The 15640-nt window shown below is 48.7% G+C and overlaps 6 protein-coding genes across 6 annotated transcripts; 3 read left to right on the top strand and 3 right to left on the bottom strand.

Moving 5' to 3' along the window:
- Window positions 1-34: 34 nt before the first annotated feature.
- Window positions 35-4561, top strand: PEX2_003140 (uncharacterized protein; the record flags this gene model as incomplete). Its single annotated transcript, XM_016737592.1, has 1 exon — window positions 35-4561. One exon carries the CDS (start codon window positions 35-37, stop codon window positions 4559-4561), a length of 4527 nt encoding a protein of 1508 aa, XP_016598648.1.
- Window positions 4562-5148: 587 nt separating this feature from the next.
- Window positions 5149-6836, bottom strand: PEX2_003130 (cytochrome P450; the record flags this gene model as incomplete). Its single annotated transcript, XM_016737591.1, has 5 exons — window positions 5149-5299; window positions 5360-5526; window positions 5587-5901; window positions 5951-6739; window positions 6786-6836. 5 exons carry the CDS (start codon window positions 6834-6836, stop codon window positions 5149-5151), a joined length of 1473 nt encoding a protein of 490 aa, XP_016598647.1.
- A 544-nt stretch (window positions 6837-7380) lies between these two features.
- On the top strand, window positions 7381-8968 carry PEX2_003120 (MFS transporter; the record flags this gene model as incomplete). Its single annotated transcript, XM_016737590.1, has 3 exons — window positions 7381-7583; window positions 7631-8087; window positions 8141-8968. 3 exons carry the CDS (start codon window positions 7381-7383, stop codon window positions 8966-8968), a joined length of 1488 nt encoding a protein of 495 aa, XP_016598646.1.
- A 274-nt stretch (window positions 8969-9242) lies between these two features.
- On the bottom strand, window positions 9243-11360 carry PEX2_003110 (Annexin, type fungal XIV; the record flags this gene model as incomplete). Its single annotated transcript, XM_016737589.1, has 3 exons — window positions 9243-10567; window positions 10624-10652; window positions 11035-11360. The coding sequence occupies 3 exons, from the start codon at window positions 11358-11360 to the stop codon at window positions 9243-9245; spliced, it is 1680 nt and encodes a 559-aa protein (XP_016598645.1).
- Window positions 11361-12859: 1499 nt separating this feature from the next.
- PEX2_003100 (uncharacterized protein) lies at window positions 12860-13576 on the top strand (the record flags this gene model as incomplete). The annotated part of the gene is made up of 1 exon (XM_016737588.1): window positions 12860-13576. One exon carries the CDS (start codon window positions 12860-12862, stop codon window positions 13574-13576), a length of 717 nt encoding a protein of 238 aa, XP_016598644.1.
- A 328-nt stretch (window positions 13577-13904) lies between these two features.
- Window positions 13905-15140, bottom strand: PEX2_003090 (uncharacterized protein; the record flags this gene model as incomplete). Its single annotated transcript, XM_016737587.1, has 1 exon — window positions 13905-15140. One exon carries the CDS (start codon window positions 15138-15140, stop codon window positions 13905-13907), a length of 1236 nt encoding a protein of 411 aa, XP_016598643.1.
- Between the last annotated feature and the right edge of the window lie 500 nt (window positions 15141-15640).

The raw sequence follows: 15640 nt of genomic DNA, 5'->3' as shown, positions 1-15640 counted from the left end.
TCCGTACGCCATGTCGTACAGTTCTGGCCATCACATGCCACACGATGCTTCATCTTTAAACTTATCACGTACCAATGCTGGTGCTTATGCTCGACCTCCACGGTCCCAAATTGCGCGACCAGTCAATTACACCCCTAGGAGCAGAACCTCATCATTCTCAGATGTCGAAGATACTGCCCCAGTATCAGCGGCGTCAGCTACCAAGCGATCTACCAGTCGTGGAAATCGCCTATCCATGCTTCCGCGCCCCAGTATTGGTAACACAACATCTCCAACTACGCCCGTGTCTGCTTCCTCTCAGAATTCTACCCAGCCAATCCCCTCCTCGCTTTCGAGCCCGGAGATTAACACACCCTCGCTTTTCGTTGCTGGACAACAATTGCCCCCGCCAAAACGAGCACGAAATGTTCTTCGAAGGAGGGCACCGACAATAGGGAAACATGTGGAGCAATCTCACTCTGACAAGCTTAGTCTTGTTATTCCACAAGAGTCTCATTCCCTCGTCATGAACAATGTGTCAGGGCACGAAAATTCGTCGTCCTCGCTTTCAGAGCAATCGGCTTCCTCTTACAAACCAAACCGCAAGACTGAGAGTAATGTTACAGTTAACTCAGTGAGGTCTAGATTTAATGGTCCAGTGGAACTGGCAAGTCTTCGAACGACAGTTGATACGCAAAACTTGCCAGCACCTCCCGCTCCCTTCTTTTTGGCAAGTAGCCCCTCGACAAGATACTCGGAGTCTCCGAGTATTTGGAGTCGGGGGTCTACCCCAACATCATTATCATCATATTCCCCCGGTATTACAAAGATTGGTCGTTTGAGACAACCGAGTCCGTCTCAAACAAGACTGCCTGTTTTCTCTCCTCCACCGGCACATGCAAGCCCTCAACAAGAAAAGCCGGAGCTGAAGACTCAAAAGCGGGCACTTCCTACAAAGCCTTCTGTCTCAAGCTCAATAGCGGCCGACAAAAGCCAAAGGGCACCACCATCTAAATCTCCTTCTACAGTACCCGGGGGGCCACCTTTCAGTCCGCCGCCGAGAAAGTCATCGGTCAATTTCAGCCCTTCAAAATCTTCCGAAATCGACGTTGAGCAGGCTCGGAGGGAAGTTGAGGAAGCCGAGAGAAGTTTGTTTGACCCACGAAGGGCCGTGGAATGTTCCCCCTCACGGAATGCGGAGACACCACAAACTCCACCACGACCGAGCAGAGATGGAACGCATCGCTTGGATCTTGAAACTTCGCCGATTGTGCAAAGCAACCTACGGTATCTTCGAACAACGGGCCATACAAGACGCGAGTCGATAGAAAAGATTTTAGCGACCCAACAGCAACACCCAACTCCCAACCAGGCTGCCGCTGCATCAATTGACTCGCTGCAATCAAAAACCATCTCCCAAGTTTCTTCTCAGGATGGCGGATCTCCCATACTATCTAAAAAGACACCTCGGACATCGACTAAGGAGACTCCCAAAGAGAAGCCAGAACCAAAGCAAATACCAACACAAAAGCGGTTTGGTCTGTTCACAAAGAAGTCTAAGCCGGATATGTCTGAAAATGTGACGGAGCAAGCTCGAACCACTCGCAAAGGTCCAGCCGCGGGAACAGGCCACGAGGGCTACGGAAAATACGGACAGCGCGGCCGCAAAGCAAGCGGTAGTGGTAGCAGTGGGACAAGAACCAGATCAACAAGCACGACACGAAGTGCCGTTAGCAAAGGGAGTCAATCGAGTCGCCCGGAGTTGGACATTGACGATTTTCTAATGAGCCGTCTAGAGCCTGTCATTATCAATGGCGGTGGACTGGACGGCGCATCGTTGTCACGAACACAAAGTGAGCAGAGTTTCAGCAGCATTAGTGTTGCGTCGACCTCGAACTTGCCGCGCCAAACTCTTCTATCATACTCGACTGGCCAGTCTACTGAATCCCTTGCGACGTCGACGGGGACATTCGGTGAGACTATCACGCCAAGCTATTCTAACGGCACCAAGCCGATTGGAAGCAAGAGCCCTGGGTACCAATCTAACGCAACCGATCGTCCAATTGCATCAAAGTCACGCATGCCCGTTCCAAGAGGAAAGAGACATGGCGTGTTTGCGAACCCCCAGGCTGCTGTCACAAACACGTCTATTCATAGCCACGAGCCAAGCAATACCACCGTACACCAGCCGAAGCGTGCTCAAAAGTCCCCCGAGAAACCCACCAAACCTGAGCAGGTCGAGAAGCAACAAGCCAAGAAAGGAAAGACATCCATGTGGAACTTCTTCCAGAAGAACCGCGCCAACGAACAGACGAGCTCAACTCCTCCAACAACCTCATCCCAGACCGCGAAACTTCATGCGGCGATCTCCCCGGTCCTGAACACTCGGTCCGTTGCCCATTACGCCTTGGTGGATGCTGATTCGGACGAGCTCGATGAAATTATTAACAACATCGAAGACTCTCCACCAACAGAGGAGGAAACAATTTTCCATCCTGTAGAAGTCCCAAGAGGGTTGAGCATCCGGAAAAGAAAGCCGTCAATTCTGTTGCCATCTCCGCCAAAGATGCACGGCGAGTTCGAAAATGATGACCGTCCATCGCCGAGGACGGCCATGTTCAATCGCAACCTTATGGCTCCCGAGCTCGAGATGTCACCTGAACAACGTCCACGCTTGGCCTCGGTCGGCCGAATTCCACAAGTAATTTCGCGGCGCGATCGCCATCATCACCCCGCCATGCAGTCATTCTCGCGTCCATTCAGTGTTGTCGAATCTCCTTCTCTCACCGTTCCAACAACAGGAAGCTCATACGAACCTCCACTTGTCGCCAACGTTCCGTTGGACTTGGGGATTGGTCCGAGCGAATCTTCTAACTGGGGCGATGGGTTCAACCCGACTTTTAGCGCTTCCGAGGAGACCAGCGCTTTAGAGTTCCTCGCCGGACCGTTCTCAACTTATGAGTTCCTTCAATTTCCACCAAAGAAAGGCTCAACCTCGTCAGATAGCTCTGGAGCTCTGGCTGCAGTTACAGCCGTGCCCCCGATTCCAGGTTCTCCGCCGACTGAGGACGAGGTGTGGAATGAGTACGATGATCTTATTGACCATGTTCTGTCTCCAGATGAACCGAAGCCCGAGGAGGCAGAAAAGACTGAAGAAGAGGACAGATTTGAACTTGCAACGATGGCGAGCAGGGCTCTTCAGGACGAGTTGAATAATTCCAATCTCCCTCAGCCAGTACGCGGTGGCAATTCAGTGCGCTCGAGTGGTAGCTCTGTTCATCTTCGTCGTTCTCAGATTGTCTCTGCTTTGCAATCCTCTACCGCTCCTTCATCTCAACCGTCGTATAGTGATCTTGTTGCTGGATATAGAGGCTCAAATGAGGAGAAGACCCAGCAAGCTGCCAATCCTACTGAGCAGCCTTCTTCAGCTGATCAGCGTCGTGAACAGCAGTCTACGTTTCTTAACTCCCTCGCTGCTGTTCCTTCACCTAGACCAAAGTTCCACCGAGAACAAGAAGCCGCATCTTCGGAGCGTGAGTGGGACGCAGTGACACGGACTAACATGCGCTCTGCTTCGCTCATGACTAGTCGCTGGTTATCTTTCGGCCGAGTCCTTTTCAGCCCGGCACACAACCACGTCAAGGCCGGAGGACAAGGGCGAATTCTTGTGATCGACGGACTGGGAAATGATGACTGGTCTTTCTACTGTTCCTTGACGTATCCAGATGCCGAAGTATATAGCCTGGGTGGACGTCCTATATCCGCGGCACCTCCCCACCCCGCTGCATGGCAGCCCCCTACCAACCACCACACTGTGTATCACGCAGGACTGGACAACCCTCTCCCCTTCCCGAAGGACTACTTCACAGTCGCTGTGCTACGATTCCCCACAGTCTGCTCCGAGGCCGTGCAATGCAACATCATCCAAGAATGCAGACGTGTCCTCCGCACCGGAGGATATCTAGAAATGAGCCTTTTAGACCGCGACATGGTCAACATGGGACCTCACACGCGCAAAGCTATTCGTCAACTCAAAGAAATGACCTGTCTCTCAGACTCGAGCCTCAGCCTGAAACCAACCAGCGACAGCGTCCAACGTGAGCTCGGCGCACAGGGCTTTGACAGTCTCCGTCGCTGCATGGTTCGCATTCCAGTTGCAGGAATGGTCCTGCGATCCTCCGACTCGAGCTCATCAGCACACTCTATTTCAACAACCACCCCTTCCACGGAATTCTCGCTACCTACCATCTCTGTCACTACTGCGGGCGGTAGCCAAAGCACGGGAACTGCATCTAAATTCCCGTCGAATGATGCGAATATCTCTCTCGGCGATTTGCTCTCTGACCCTTCCCCATCTCCGGCAAACGATGAGTCAATCGCCAAGATTGTTGCTCGTGTCGGACGCTGGTGGTATTCGAAATGTTATGAAGATCCCATTTTTTCGACTGGAAATACCGATCCTAGTATCTGGAATGACCGGAAGGTACTCCGCGAGTGCCAGAAGCGTGGGACTGGGTTCCGCATGTTCATTGCATACGCTCAGAAGCCCAGTGAAGTTCTGCGACGCACGGCGAGTGTGTAATGGAACGCCATCATGATAAGTTTCATATTTCGTTTGCATTTTTCGTTTTTGTTCTTTTTTTGATGAGATCCATGATTTATTGATACTACACGCTGCATGGAAAAATACCCATATATATGAATTTGAATTTAATGTGAAATACGTTATAGCTAATAGTATTACGTCGATGATTTCTATTTTAGGACTATTTCATTATCAGCCTTAATATATAGGGCTTCGTGTGACAAGACTTACAACAATTGCCAAGTACAAACTTAACAGAGAAATATTTGTTGTAAGAGCGGCGTCCTAGGCCCTCTCTTAAAGAAATATCACTTTTATCTATTGAGAATCTAACAGTAACCGGGTAGTATATAGTTAGATCTAAAAAAGCTAAAAATAACCTTAGACTTCAGAATTCCAATCCAAGATGTGACACAAGTCGAAGCTAAAGACGGCGAGGGAGGCAGCACCTGGGCAATACAATTGGATTACGAGATGCCAATGTGGCGCAAGCCTTTTTCTTCTTATGCAGAACTAAAATGTGAAGAGGATATATAGTTTTGACGTTTGATACACCTCAAGTCAATTTGATCTCATAAACAAGCTTACACCCTAGTTAAATGAACTTTCAACGGCCCCTTTTCCCACATCAGGAAGTTCCTCTGTTTGATCCAATCACGGGCTTCATCGGCAATCTCCATATCAAAGTTGAAGATAATCAAAGCGAGGATTAGACGCATTTCGCTATATGCAAGACTAAAGCAACATCGTTAGTATCGCCTATTGCTTCCCATTGTCATCTAGGCCATTACTCACTTTCTTCCAAGACAATTTCTCGGTCCAGTATGGAATGGTTGCAATACCTCTCGGCGATCGTCTGCAAATGATGGATCATCCAGGAATCTCTCTGGGTGGTATGTGTTGGGGTCCTTGAAATACTCTTCGCGCCGATAAAGTGCCCATTGATGAACCGAAACAAAAGTCTAAAAACAAGCACCGTTAGCAGGCATCAAGAGGTAATGTTCCCATCAAATGAAACTCACGTTTGCCGGAACATATTCGCCTAAGACCTTCGCACCACCTTCAGGACACACACGGGGAAGACCGTTCGCAATGGGCGGATACATGCGCAATGCCTCGTCGAGACATGCAAGCATGTATGGCAGTTTGTTAACAGAGACCAGGTTGATCTCTTCCTGGCTTTGAAACACAGTACGCACTTCCTCTTTCAACTTCTGATGAGCAGTCGGATTCATGAGAAGGAGGTATGTGACTCCACTCAATAACGAGGCTGTGGTTTCGGAACCACCAATGATGAGAATTTCAGCATTTGAAATGAGTTTGTCAATACTCAGGTTCTGACAATGGTCAGTTATCATTCTTGAACGAAAATAGTTGAAAACTCACCAGTTCCTCCCTCTTTCTCAAAAGTCCCTCAATCAAGTCCGATCGACCTTCTTCCTTTTCCATCCGACGCATCATCTTCTGTTCGGTGAGTTTCTTGTGTTTCTCATGGGCATCCGTCATTGACGCAGGCATCATTGATAACAGCGTCCGCTTCACAGATGGATAGAAGGAGAGAGCTTGCAAAGTAATGCCAACCCGGCCGGCGTCAAAAATCCCCTTGATCCATCCGTCAAGGTTTGATCCCTGAAGACAGCCAAAAGGCTCACCAAATGCCAGGTCTCCAATAATATCGAAAGTGGTATAGTTGTACCAATCGGAAAGAATCACCGGGCTACCAGACTTGCAAAAGTCATGTAATCGGGCAATCAACGTATCAACGTAGCCACGAATCATCGGCTCCTGGTCTCGCATTGCCTTTTCAGAGAACCCGTGGGCCATTTGTCGACGGAGACGCCCATGTTGCTCTCTGCTTTCGTTGACTACATGTGGCGGTGAGTCTTCAACTGGACGGTAGAACCAATCTGCCTTTGAGAATTCAGGTTTCCCTTTCTGGTGACCCATAATATCTTGCCAGGCATCAGGGTGGGAGAAGGCTAGCTCATCCGGCGCAATACGGACAATGTCGCCATATCGCTTGTGCATTTCTAGCATGTCAAAGGGAAGGGTTCCCCTGATAGATTTGTGGACATATGCCAGTCGTGATATTTTGTGTCCCAATGGCCCCGGAAACCGGCTCAGGGGGTGAAAGTACACATTGTAAATCACTGTATAGACAACATACAATATCGCCTGAACACGTTAGAAAAGAAGCCACAAAAGGCATTGCATGACGTACCGTAAAGAGTCCCGTTACCAGCGCATATTGCACGTTGAAGATGATTCCCATTTTTTCTTGATATTCGCTAGTAATAAATGATGTAATAGATGATTTCAGAGAGGCAGTTCGATGCGAACGTGGGAGGTCTTATATGTGTTGTTGTAGATCTTCATAGGGCCGAGGTTTGTCGTTGATCAACATAGGTATTCCTGCGGCAGTGTCAAATTGAGACATTCAGAATCGATGAAGCTTTAATTAGATCAAGATTTTAACGCCAATGGGAGGGATTGTATTAGGGGTTGAATGGAGTTCAAGTGCGCGTTCTCCCACTATCCGAATCCGAACCCGAACCCGAACCCGAATTCGACCATCCAACGTCCACGCCACGAAAGGTACGAATACGAGCCCGTCCCCTCGGACTAAAACATGGAGATCTCGCTTATTATATGCATAATATGTTGGGCTCCCCTTTAATATGTTGTAGGTGCACGGCTACGAAGAAGCCCATGGAATTTGTGCATGCCATGCATATGACAGACTTGGACTGATTCAAAAAGCCCGTCAGCGCACATAAAATAGCCATGTGTGGATTTGTCTTCTCAGTGCCCTCAACATGGATGCAAAATCGTCTGATCCTGAAGCGCAGTCTGTCAGACTACCAGATGAGAAAGTCAACGAAGAGCACACGGCGGAGGCATCCGAATATGATGTCTTCTGGGAGCAACCAACCAGTGAAGACCCAGAGAATCCAATGAACTGGAGCTCCTGGCGCAAATGGACTATTATCGGGATGGTTTCTTTTATCACTTTCCTAACGTGAGTACTGAAGCTTTTAATATAGACCAAGATTCTAACAAGACTAGTCCCCTCGCCTCTTCGATGTTTGCGCCGGGTATCAGACAAGTCCTCGAAGATTTTGGTTCAACGTCTAGTGTCCTCTCTACCTTTGTCGTCTCGGTTTATGTCCTAGGATTCGCCTTCGGCCCTCTGATTATCGCTCCTGTCAGTGAGTATAGCGGCCGCACATGGGTCTACAATGTTTGCAATGTGTTGTTCGTGATATTCAATATCGCCAGTGCGCTCGCTCCCAACATGGCGTCTTTGATTGTTTTCCGATTCTTCGATGGGTTTGCAGGTGTAGCTGCCATCACATGTGGTAGTGGTACAATTGCAGATCTTGTGCCGAGAGAGAGACGAGGCCAGGCAATGGCTATCTGGTCCTTGGGACCTCTGTTCGGCCCAATCATTGGCCCCGTGGTGGGCGGGTTCCTCGTGGAGGCAAAAAACTGGCGATGGGTGTTTTGGGTTCTTGCCATAGTGGTAAGAGAGACAATGCCATGTCAAAAGCGCCTCATTTCTAACTTAATTTGCAGGGTGGAGCCGCATCAGTCGTCTTTTTTTTTGTCGTGCCTGAGACATATGCCCCAATTATCCTCGAGCGGAAGGCTGCTCGGCTGCGAAAGGCAAAAGGAGATACGGCATACAGATCTCGTTTGGATTCCGGAATCCCTCCAAAACAGCTGTTCATTCGGAGTCTCATTCGACCATCGAAAATGCTTGTTCTGTCCCCAATAGTGGCATTGATGTCCAGCTACATTGCTGTACTTTACGGCTTCCTCTATATCCTCTTCACAACATTCGCGATTGTTTTTGAGGGTCAGTATAACTTCTCTGCCAGCGCTAGTGGCCTCTCATTCCTTGGAAGCGGAGTAGGCATGTTGCTTGGCCTTGCATATGTCGGGACATTGAGTGATCGCAAGATCAAGATCAAACTCTCGCGCAAGGAGACACCTGTTCCCGAGGATCGACTTCCCCCGTATCTTACCATACCTGGGTCACTGGCCATACCGGCGGGTCTCTTTATCTATGGATGGTCGACAGATAAAATGGTTCATTGGATCGTTCCCGAGATTGGAAATGCGACTATTGGTTTTGGGATGATCACCATATTGATGTGTGTTCAGACATATCTGGTAGACGCTTTCCTCGCGCATGCTGCCAGTGCTGTGGCTGCTTGCACTGTTCTGCGAAGCTTGCTTGGAGCTCTTCTTCCTCTATGTGGATTGCAAATGTACGACAAACTCGGCCTTGGGTGGGGAAATAGTTTGCTGGCATTCCTTGCTTTGGCAATGGCTCCTATACCGATTTTGTTCCAAACTTGGGGAGAGAGACTACGGACGAAGTGGACTATTGACTTATAGCCTAAAGGGCTTAGAACATGTAAATATCTAAGTAGCCTATGCCATTCGTTTTATACAGCAAATACAAGTGTTCAGAAGATGATCAAAGCAGAAAATAATCGTTTTAGATTCTCTTAATGTAGTACTCAGCACTATCTGTCTTGCGTAACGCGCATTCCTCATTTCAGATTATGGTATCTCAAAGTAAATGTAACCAATCATGAGCACAAGAGTCATTCAGGTCATAATTTGTACAGGAATAGAAAAAGAAAGGAAAAAGAAAAGAAAAGGCCTTCTACTCAAGAAGAGCAACCATCAGGCGCTGGTAATCACTAGAAGTCTCCCCGCGTACCCGGTCAATCAAGTTCTTCCCGAACTTATGTTGATAAGCGCGCTTGACCATCTCCTTGTGATTGCGATTCCAGTGGACTCGGACGACACGGGCAACAAGGCGCTCGTCCTTGGTTCCCATGCCGCTCATGGCTTGCTCGAGTAGGATTGCATCACGCATGGCAGGATCCGTAGCGGAGCGGAGCATCAGAAGCAGCGCATCTTCCATATGACCCGAGAATTCCTTCTCGATATGCTTCTCAAGCGGGATATGGTAGCGTGACTGGAAAGTCTGGCTAATAGCGCGGAGCTCGGCATTGGACGCCTTAGCAAAGATTGAGCACACTTCCGTGACGTTCTTCCCTTGCAGGGAGCGAACATCGGTCTCGATTGTTTGCGGGTTGATAGGGACAGACTCTTCGTTGCGAGCAGCACGAAGGACAATGGCGAACAGAGTGGACGTCTTGAAGGAGAGGTCGCCTTCGACATCTTTAGAAAGCGAGCGCCTGTGTCTGATTTCGTAGGCGGTCCGGATAGCGTTCATGTCAGCATTGGATCGGCCGAGCAGGACCTCGTTGAGCAACCACTCCTTCGTGCCAGCGCCATCGATTGCCGAGTGCAAGCTCTCGACATCATGCAAAAGAGGTCCGTCGATCACGGCAAGTAGGCCATCGCGGAAGTACCCGCCAGTTTCGGACTTAACATCCTTGGACAGATCGCGGCCGAGGTGCTTGGAATATGTGTCGCGGACAGCGGCCATCTGAAGCGGGTCGAGCTGCGCGAGGACTGCAATAAGGGCCTTCTCGTCCGTGCCGAATCCCTTCATCGCTTTGCGAAGCGCATCTGCTTGCGGCCGGAATTCGCCTGGTGCTACTTGACCAGGGATATAACCGGGAGACGGTTGTGAGGGAACACCCTGGGGCGCAAAGCCGCCGGCTGGTGCGCCGTATCCAATGGGTGGTTGGCCTTGAGGTGGGTATCCCGCAGGCGGTTGTCCTGGTGGGGCATAGCCATGCTGCTGCTGGCCATATGGAGGTTGCGCGGGCGGGGCATGGTATCCGTGGGGTTGAGGAGATGGCGCGCCGTAATGACCTCCTTGCGGAGGAGGGGCACCGTAGTGACCTTGTTGAGGCGGAGGATAATGGCCCTGTTGAGGCGGGGGGTAGTGGCCTTGCTGAGGGGGGTATTGGCCCTGTGGGGGAGGGGCACCGTAGGGCTGCTGGTAGCCCTGGGGCGGAGGAGGGCCTTGCTGTCCGTATTGTTGGGGTGGGTATCCTCCGTACGGAGGTTCTATTGACTTAGTTAGCTCGTGCCAAGACTGGAATTATGTTTGAATTGTCACTCACGATTAGATTGATACGACATGGTATGAAGACTGTGACTTGTTGTTTGGTATGTATGCAAGTCAAGAAAGGCCCGGGCTGAGGGCTGAGGGGCTGTTTATATGCCGGGCTGCTCGGCTGAGAGTGTGGCGCAGTCAGGTGGGGGCGTTCACAGCCTTGTGAGTTTCTAGAATTGTTGACGTCTGCCAATATTTACAAGTGGACTTGATAGTTTCTTATTCATGGTTCTAATGTTCTAATTAAAGAATTTGTTGTTGCCTTGTTGCAAAGTTCGTTAGGTTTTTTATCTATCTATATTGGTGTATACAAAATGGACACCAACTCCACTTCGATCAACCCCATGATTCATTTCAATCCCAAAGCTCTCTCACACATTCATGGATGGATTTCAACGCCATGACTCATCGCAATTACAATTTCAACCATCTTCCTTCACCACCAACAATGGTCCCTTTCTTCACCTCGCCATCGCTGAACGGCATATCAAAACCGCCTGTGATAGCAACCCCATTCTTGAGCCTGAGTTCAATCTGATCCTTTTCTATGGGTAACTCTTCGAATTCTTCAGATTCTTTGTGTAACTGGTCGGCTGAGTCATAGGTGACGTCGGCATTGGGAATGGAAAAAGACTGCCCAAAGCCAGTCAAGTTGCCCACGAAAATATACTGAGCGCCTTCAACTTCGAATTGACCAAGGACTCGTCCTTGGTCACTTGTCAGGGTTCCAGTACCTTGCGGCATCTATGTCATGAGTTGATCAGTATGCGCTAGCACTACCTGCGGGACCACGGAAGGGTGCCAAGTGCTTACTGTGGGGAGATCTTGCCAGATATTTGCTAATATTGAGATTGATGCTACGAATATAGGTGCTCATTCAATCATTTAAAGAGACAGCGCAAAGAAGAGCGGTCAGTTTTCAGAGTTCAAGGTGGGATACCGTGCAGTGCATCCGATGTCATACATGCAAGTCAAGTGGAACGTCGTGCTTGACCTCCATGTCATGGATGGTGGTTCGCCTTATCGAGGTGCTTACAGCATGAAAGATGGTACATATGCAGGGTGCAACGCATACCAGAGATGCGGGGCTACGTAATCGGGGCTTCCGCCGCTCTGTCCGGCTACAGGTCTTGAGTATAATGGTCAAAAAAAAGTCGCAGGCAACAGCGTGTCAAGTTGAAACAACATGATAATCTGTTTCAATGTGACCTAGATTTTAAGGGTTGATTGGCTCGAAAGCTTGAAGTTAATAAGAAATGAGTTTCTTCGGGGGAAATGTCTCATCATTGGAGCATCATCAAATATATATAGCTACAGAGAGACATTGAACATGGATTTAATTTATATCTCGCTCTATATACGAGTGCTTAAAGCTAGATTGATGTGTTCTAGGTTATATATAGACTAGATCAGGCTTCTTTCTTAATTCTGACGATCGTAAGGTGCAGACTTAAGATCGTGAGGTGCAGACTAACATCTCCCCCCACCAGAGCTGATACCGCCTAGCCGTATTCGGTTAGCGCACAGCCCCTTTGCGTCCGAGTTGCCACTGCGCCTCCGCAAAATCCGCAGGATAGGCCCCAAGATTTCCTGTTAATGGTGCAATTTATATTAAATCCTTGTCGGGGTCCACCATAGATTTACAGTGTCTGCTAGTAATTGACATGGCCATGTTTCCTCCAGGTCGCCGTTCGCACCGGAAATCGCGATCTGGGTGCTTACAATGCAAAAAGCGAAAAGTCAAGGTGAGAGATTCATCAATTTTTCCCGTCGAGCACTAGCTTATAGCTCTGTATCAGTGTGATGAAAGCCAGCCAAATTGCCGGAATTGCGAGAAGCACGGGGTGGTTTGTTCATTTGCCACTCCCTCAACCTCAACCGTGCTTTCTACACCACAAACGGATTTCGCAGAATCACCTGTGTCACTATCTGGCCCAGAAAGCATTGGATCTCGAACAGTTCGTGCCCCAGCACAAAAATCACCGGCATTACCAAGTCTGTCCTCATTAGGACCATTCCCTACCACATTGGCCGTTTTTGACTTGGAACTGTTGCACCACTGGACAACGTCAACCTGCTACACACTATCGCGAAGCCCCGCCGTGCAAAGTATCTGGTGTCATGAAGCACCTCGCATTGGATTTTCAACACCGCCAGTATTACACACCTTGCTCGCATTTTCTGCACTGCATCTAGCTCGCTCCGATGGATCTCGACGCGCAAGCTGCCTTGCTTACGCACAGATGCACCACAGCGCCGCCGTAAGAGAGATGGTCCCGCTCGTCTCAACTATCGCGCGAGAAAACGGTGCAGCGCTTTTCATTTTCTCCTCTCTAACGTGCATGTTCTCCTGTGCCAAGCCATCGGAAGAAGGTGAATTCTTGGTCCTCTTCGAACGTGGCAATCTATCAGAGTGGGCCCGTCTTTTCCGAGGGACATCGACTGTTATCAGTACCGGCGGTGAGGACCTTCGTACGGGGAAGCTGGCACCAATCTTTACGATTGGAACTTATCTAGTTGCTGCCCACCGCGAGCCACAGGCCCTTGAGCAAGGGAAACCGCATGTTTGGGAGTTGCAGCAAATGATATGGAGGGAGTGTGCAGCTGACCCATCACTTCGGGCTATCTACCAACATGTTTTAGATGAACTAGCCCGAATATTGGGTCTAGCTATAAGGCCTGCAGTCATGCGGAGACTCGAGACCGCAGATGTATTCAGGTGGCTGCTTGATGTCTCTGATGAATATTTAGAACTCCTGCGTCAGGAAGAGCCGATTGCACTCATCATCTTTGCTCATTGGTGCGCATCTATTCGTCAGATCGAGTGGATGTGGTGGATGGAAGGTCTAAGCTCGCGCCTCATGACACAGCTGTACTCTGTGTTGGATCCGAAATATCGAGATTGGCTTTCGTGGCCACAGGAGATTATTAATGGGAGCCATGAACAGTTCCAAGGTTAAATTAGATTGCAATTATAATCACAATGTTTGCAATTCTCCATTAGGGAGAAATAATATCACACTCAAGATGAAAAAAAAAAAGGTGCAGAAAATAGATCCATATCAAGCTTATACTATAAGGCATTGCCGATCCTGCTGTCAGATTATCTCTCTTTGCATCTATGGATATCTAATTTGCCATGTTTGCCGTTGGCACTCGCGACTTTCCCGAACTCTGTGGACAATGGACGTCAATTTATGCGGCCTTCTACGAGCTTTTCACTACATCATTTCCCAATGTACCTCGTGGTTGAGAACAAATTCAAATAAATTCGAATGGAATGAGCAATCACTGCGAATGATCAAAACCTACACGTATTTCTTGATGAGAGAATATTACCGAAATCTCGCGGAGCTCATGTGTGCGAATCAGTGATGGTCCAATCACAGGAAGGAGTGCGTCTAGTTCTACGCTTGACAAGAACCGTGCATATGCCTCCCAAGTCATACGCACAAAGACTCCAGCAGATGCATTGGTTTCATAGGCATCTGTGATTTTCACTTTGAACTTGGCCGGCAGGTTTTCAACAACTTTTTCAAAGTCTTGGACAACCAGCTTCGGGTTTCCTTCGAGAACGAGTAGAACAAGGACGTGAGTTTCGCGGCCAGAGGGAAGTTGTGATAGTGGGCGGGAATGTAATGCATGGCCTAGGCTTGAACTTGAGGCATGACCAGAAGACGAAATTCCTGGCGAGGGAGGGGTTGAAGTAGACGTGACGTGGAAAGGTAAGACAATGGGATTCACCCCACTATGACTCGAAAATCTTGGCATGTAGCAGCCACGAGGAGTTTCATTCTGTACCGCATTGAAAATTTCATCTGTCGAGATAGATATCTTGCCAGAGTGAGAAAGCTTTCGCATGGTCCGCGCAACTCGCTGTGTGAAGGATATTCCAGTTACACGGGATCTCGCAAACGCCGAAGAGCCACAAGCAGCTAAGACATGGGTTGTCATCGGATTACTCGCAATAGCAGTACCGGAATAATAGCAATCCAGGATGCAGAAGGTATCCATGGGATAAGTGTGGTAAATCAATTCACCCTCGATGGTGCGCCATGGAACAAATTTTTCCTTCTTGGTCGCGGTAAAAGAAAGTTCGTTAACTTGATTGATCGTGCCGTGGCCAGCGTAAAAAAAAACGAAGAGCGTTGGTTTGGAAATGCGGTGTTTGGACACAACTTCTTGATGTAGGCGTTCTCCCAAATCCCAGCCTGGAACAGGATTTTCGTGCTTCATGACAAATGTTTGGCTAGCAACTCCGAAAAGATCAGCCATCATATGGGAAAAGGTTTCTCCATCTTCTTGAGCACGAGTGTTGTCATCGTCCCAATAACAAACGAAGGCCGTAATTTGAGAGTATGTTATCCCTCTGGCCTTAACCGCCCTTTCCAGTGCAGATTTCAAATCGGGAAGAGCAATCCTTTTGGAGCTGCTCCTCGTCGGAATTTTCGATGGAGATTTTGGGGATGCGGGTGAAGTTGCAGAGTTGGGCGAGGTAGGAGGGTTAGACTGAGAAGATTCCATAGTCAAGTGACTCAACCGAGTGCCGAATAGAGGATGTGCAGAAATCGATTTGAGTACAAAGTGAAAAAAGTAAGAAGTTTCCTTGCCTCAGATTGGCTTAAGGGTCTTGGGTATTGAGGGCTCACGAGTAACTGACGAAGAGAACTCGAGATGATAGAGAGGTGAAAAACTAGAGAACTGAGAAATGAGTAAAGGTGAAAGACGAGTGAGAGTTGTTTGCTGAAGTTTAAGGCAGAGATGTTTGTGAGGAGGAAAGAAAAGAAAGAAGAAATTCAGACCTGGCGACTTAATAGAAATACCTAGGTAGGCAGGGTAGGACGAACCATAGTAGAATCAAAACTACTATGCCTATTCTAGCAATCGTAAGAACCATGGAACCTTATCCGATCCGGGCCAAAAGGTTTATTGGAAAAAAACAAGTTAGATAAGTTATGTGTTCGGTATGTAGGTAAATAGTCCTACTGGTAGGGATACACCACAGGCTTTATATTCGTCGGAGT

This window comes from Penicillium expansum, assembly GCF_000769745.1.
Source record: "Penicillium expansum strain MD-8 chromosome Unknown contig8, whole genome shotgun sequence".
NCBI lineage: Eukaryota > Fungi > Ascomycota > Eurotiomycetes > Eurotiales > Aspergillaceae > Penicillium > Penicillium expansum.
The sequence above is the reverse complement of the archived record's forward strand: the minus strand, read 5'-3'. Positions and strand labels throughout refer to the sequence as shown.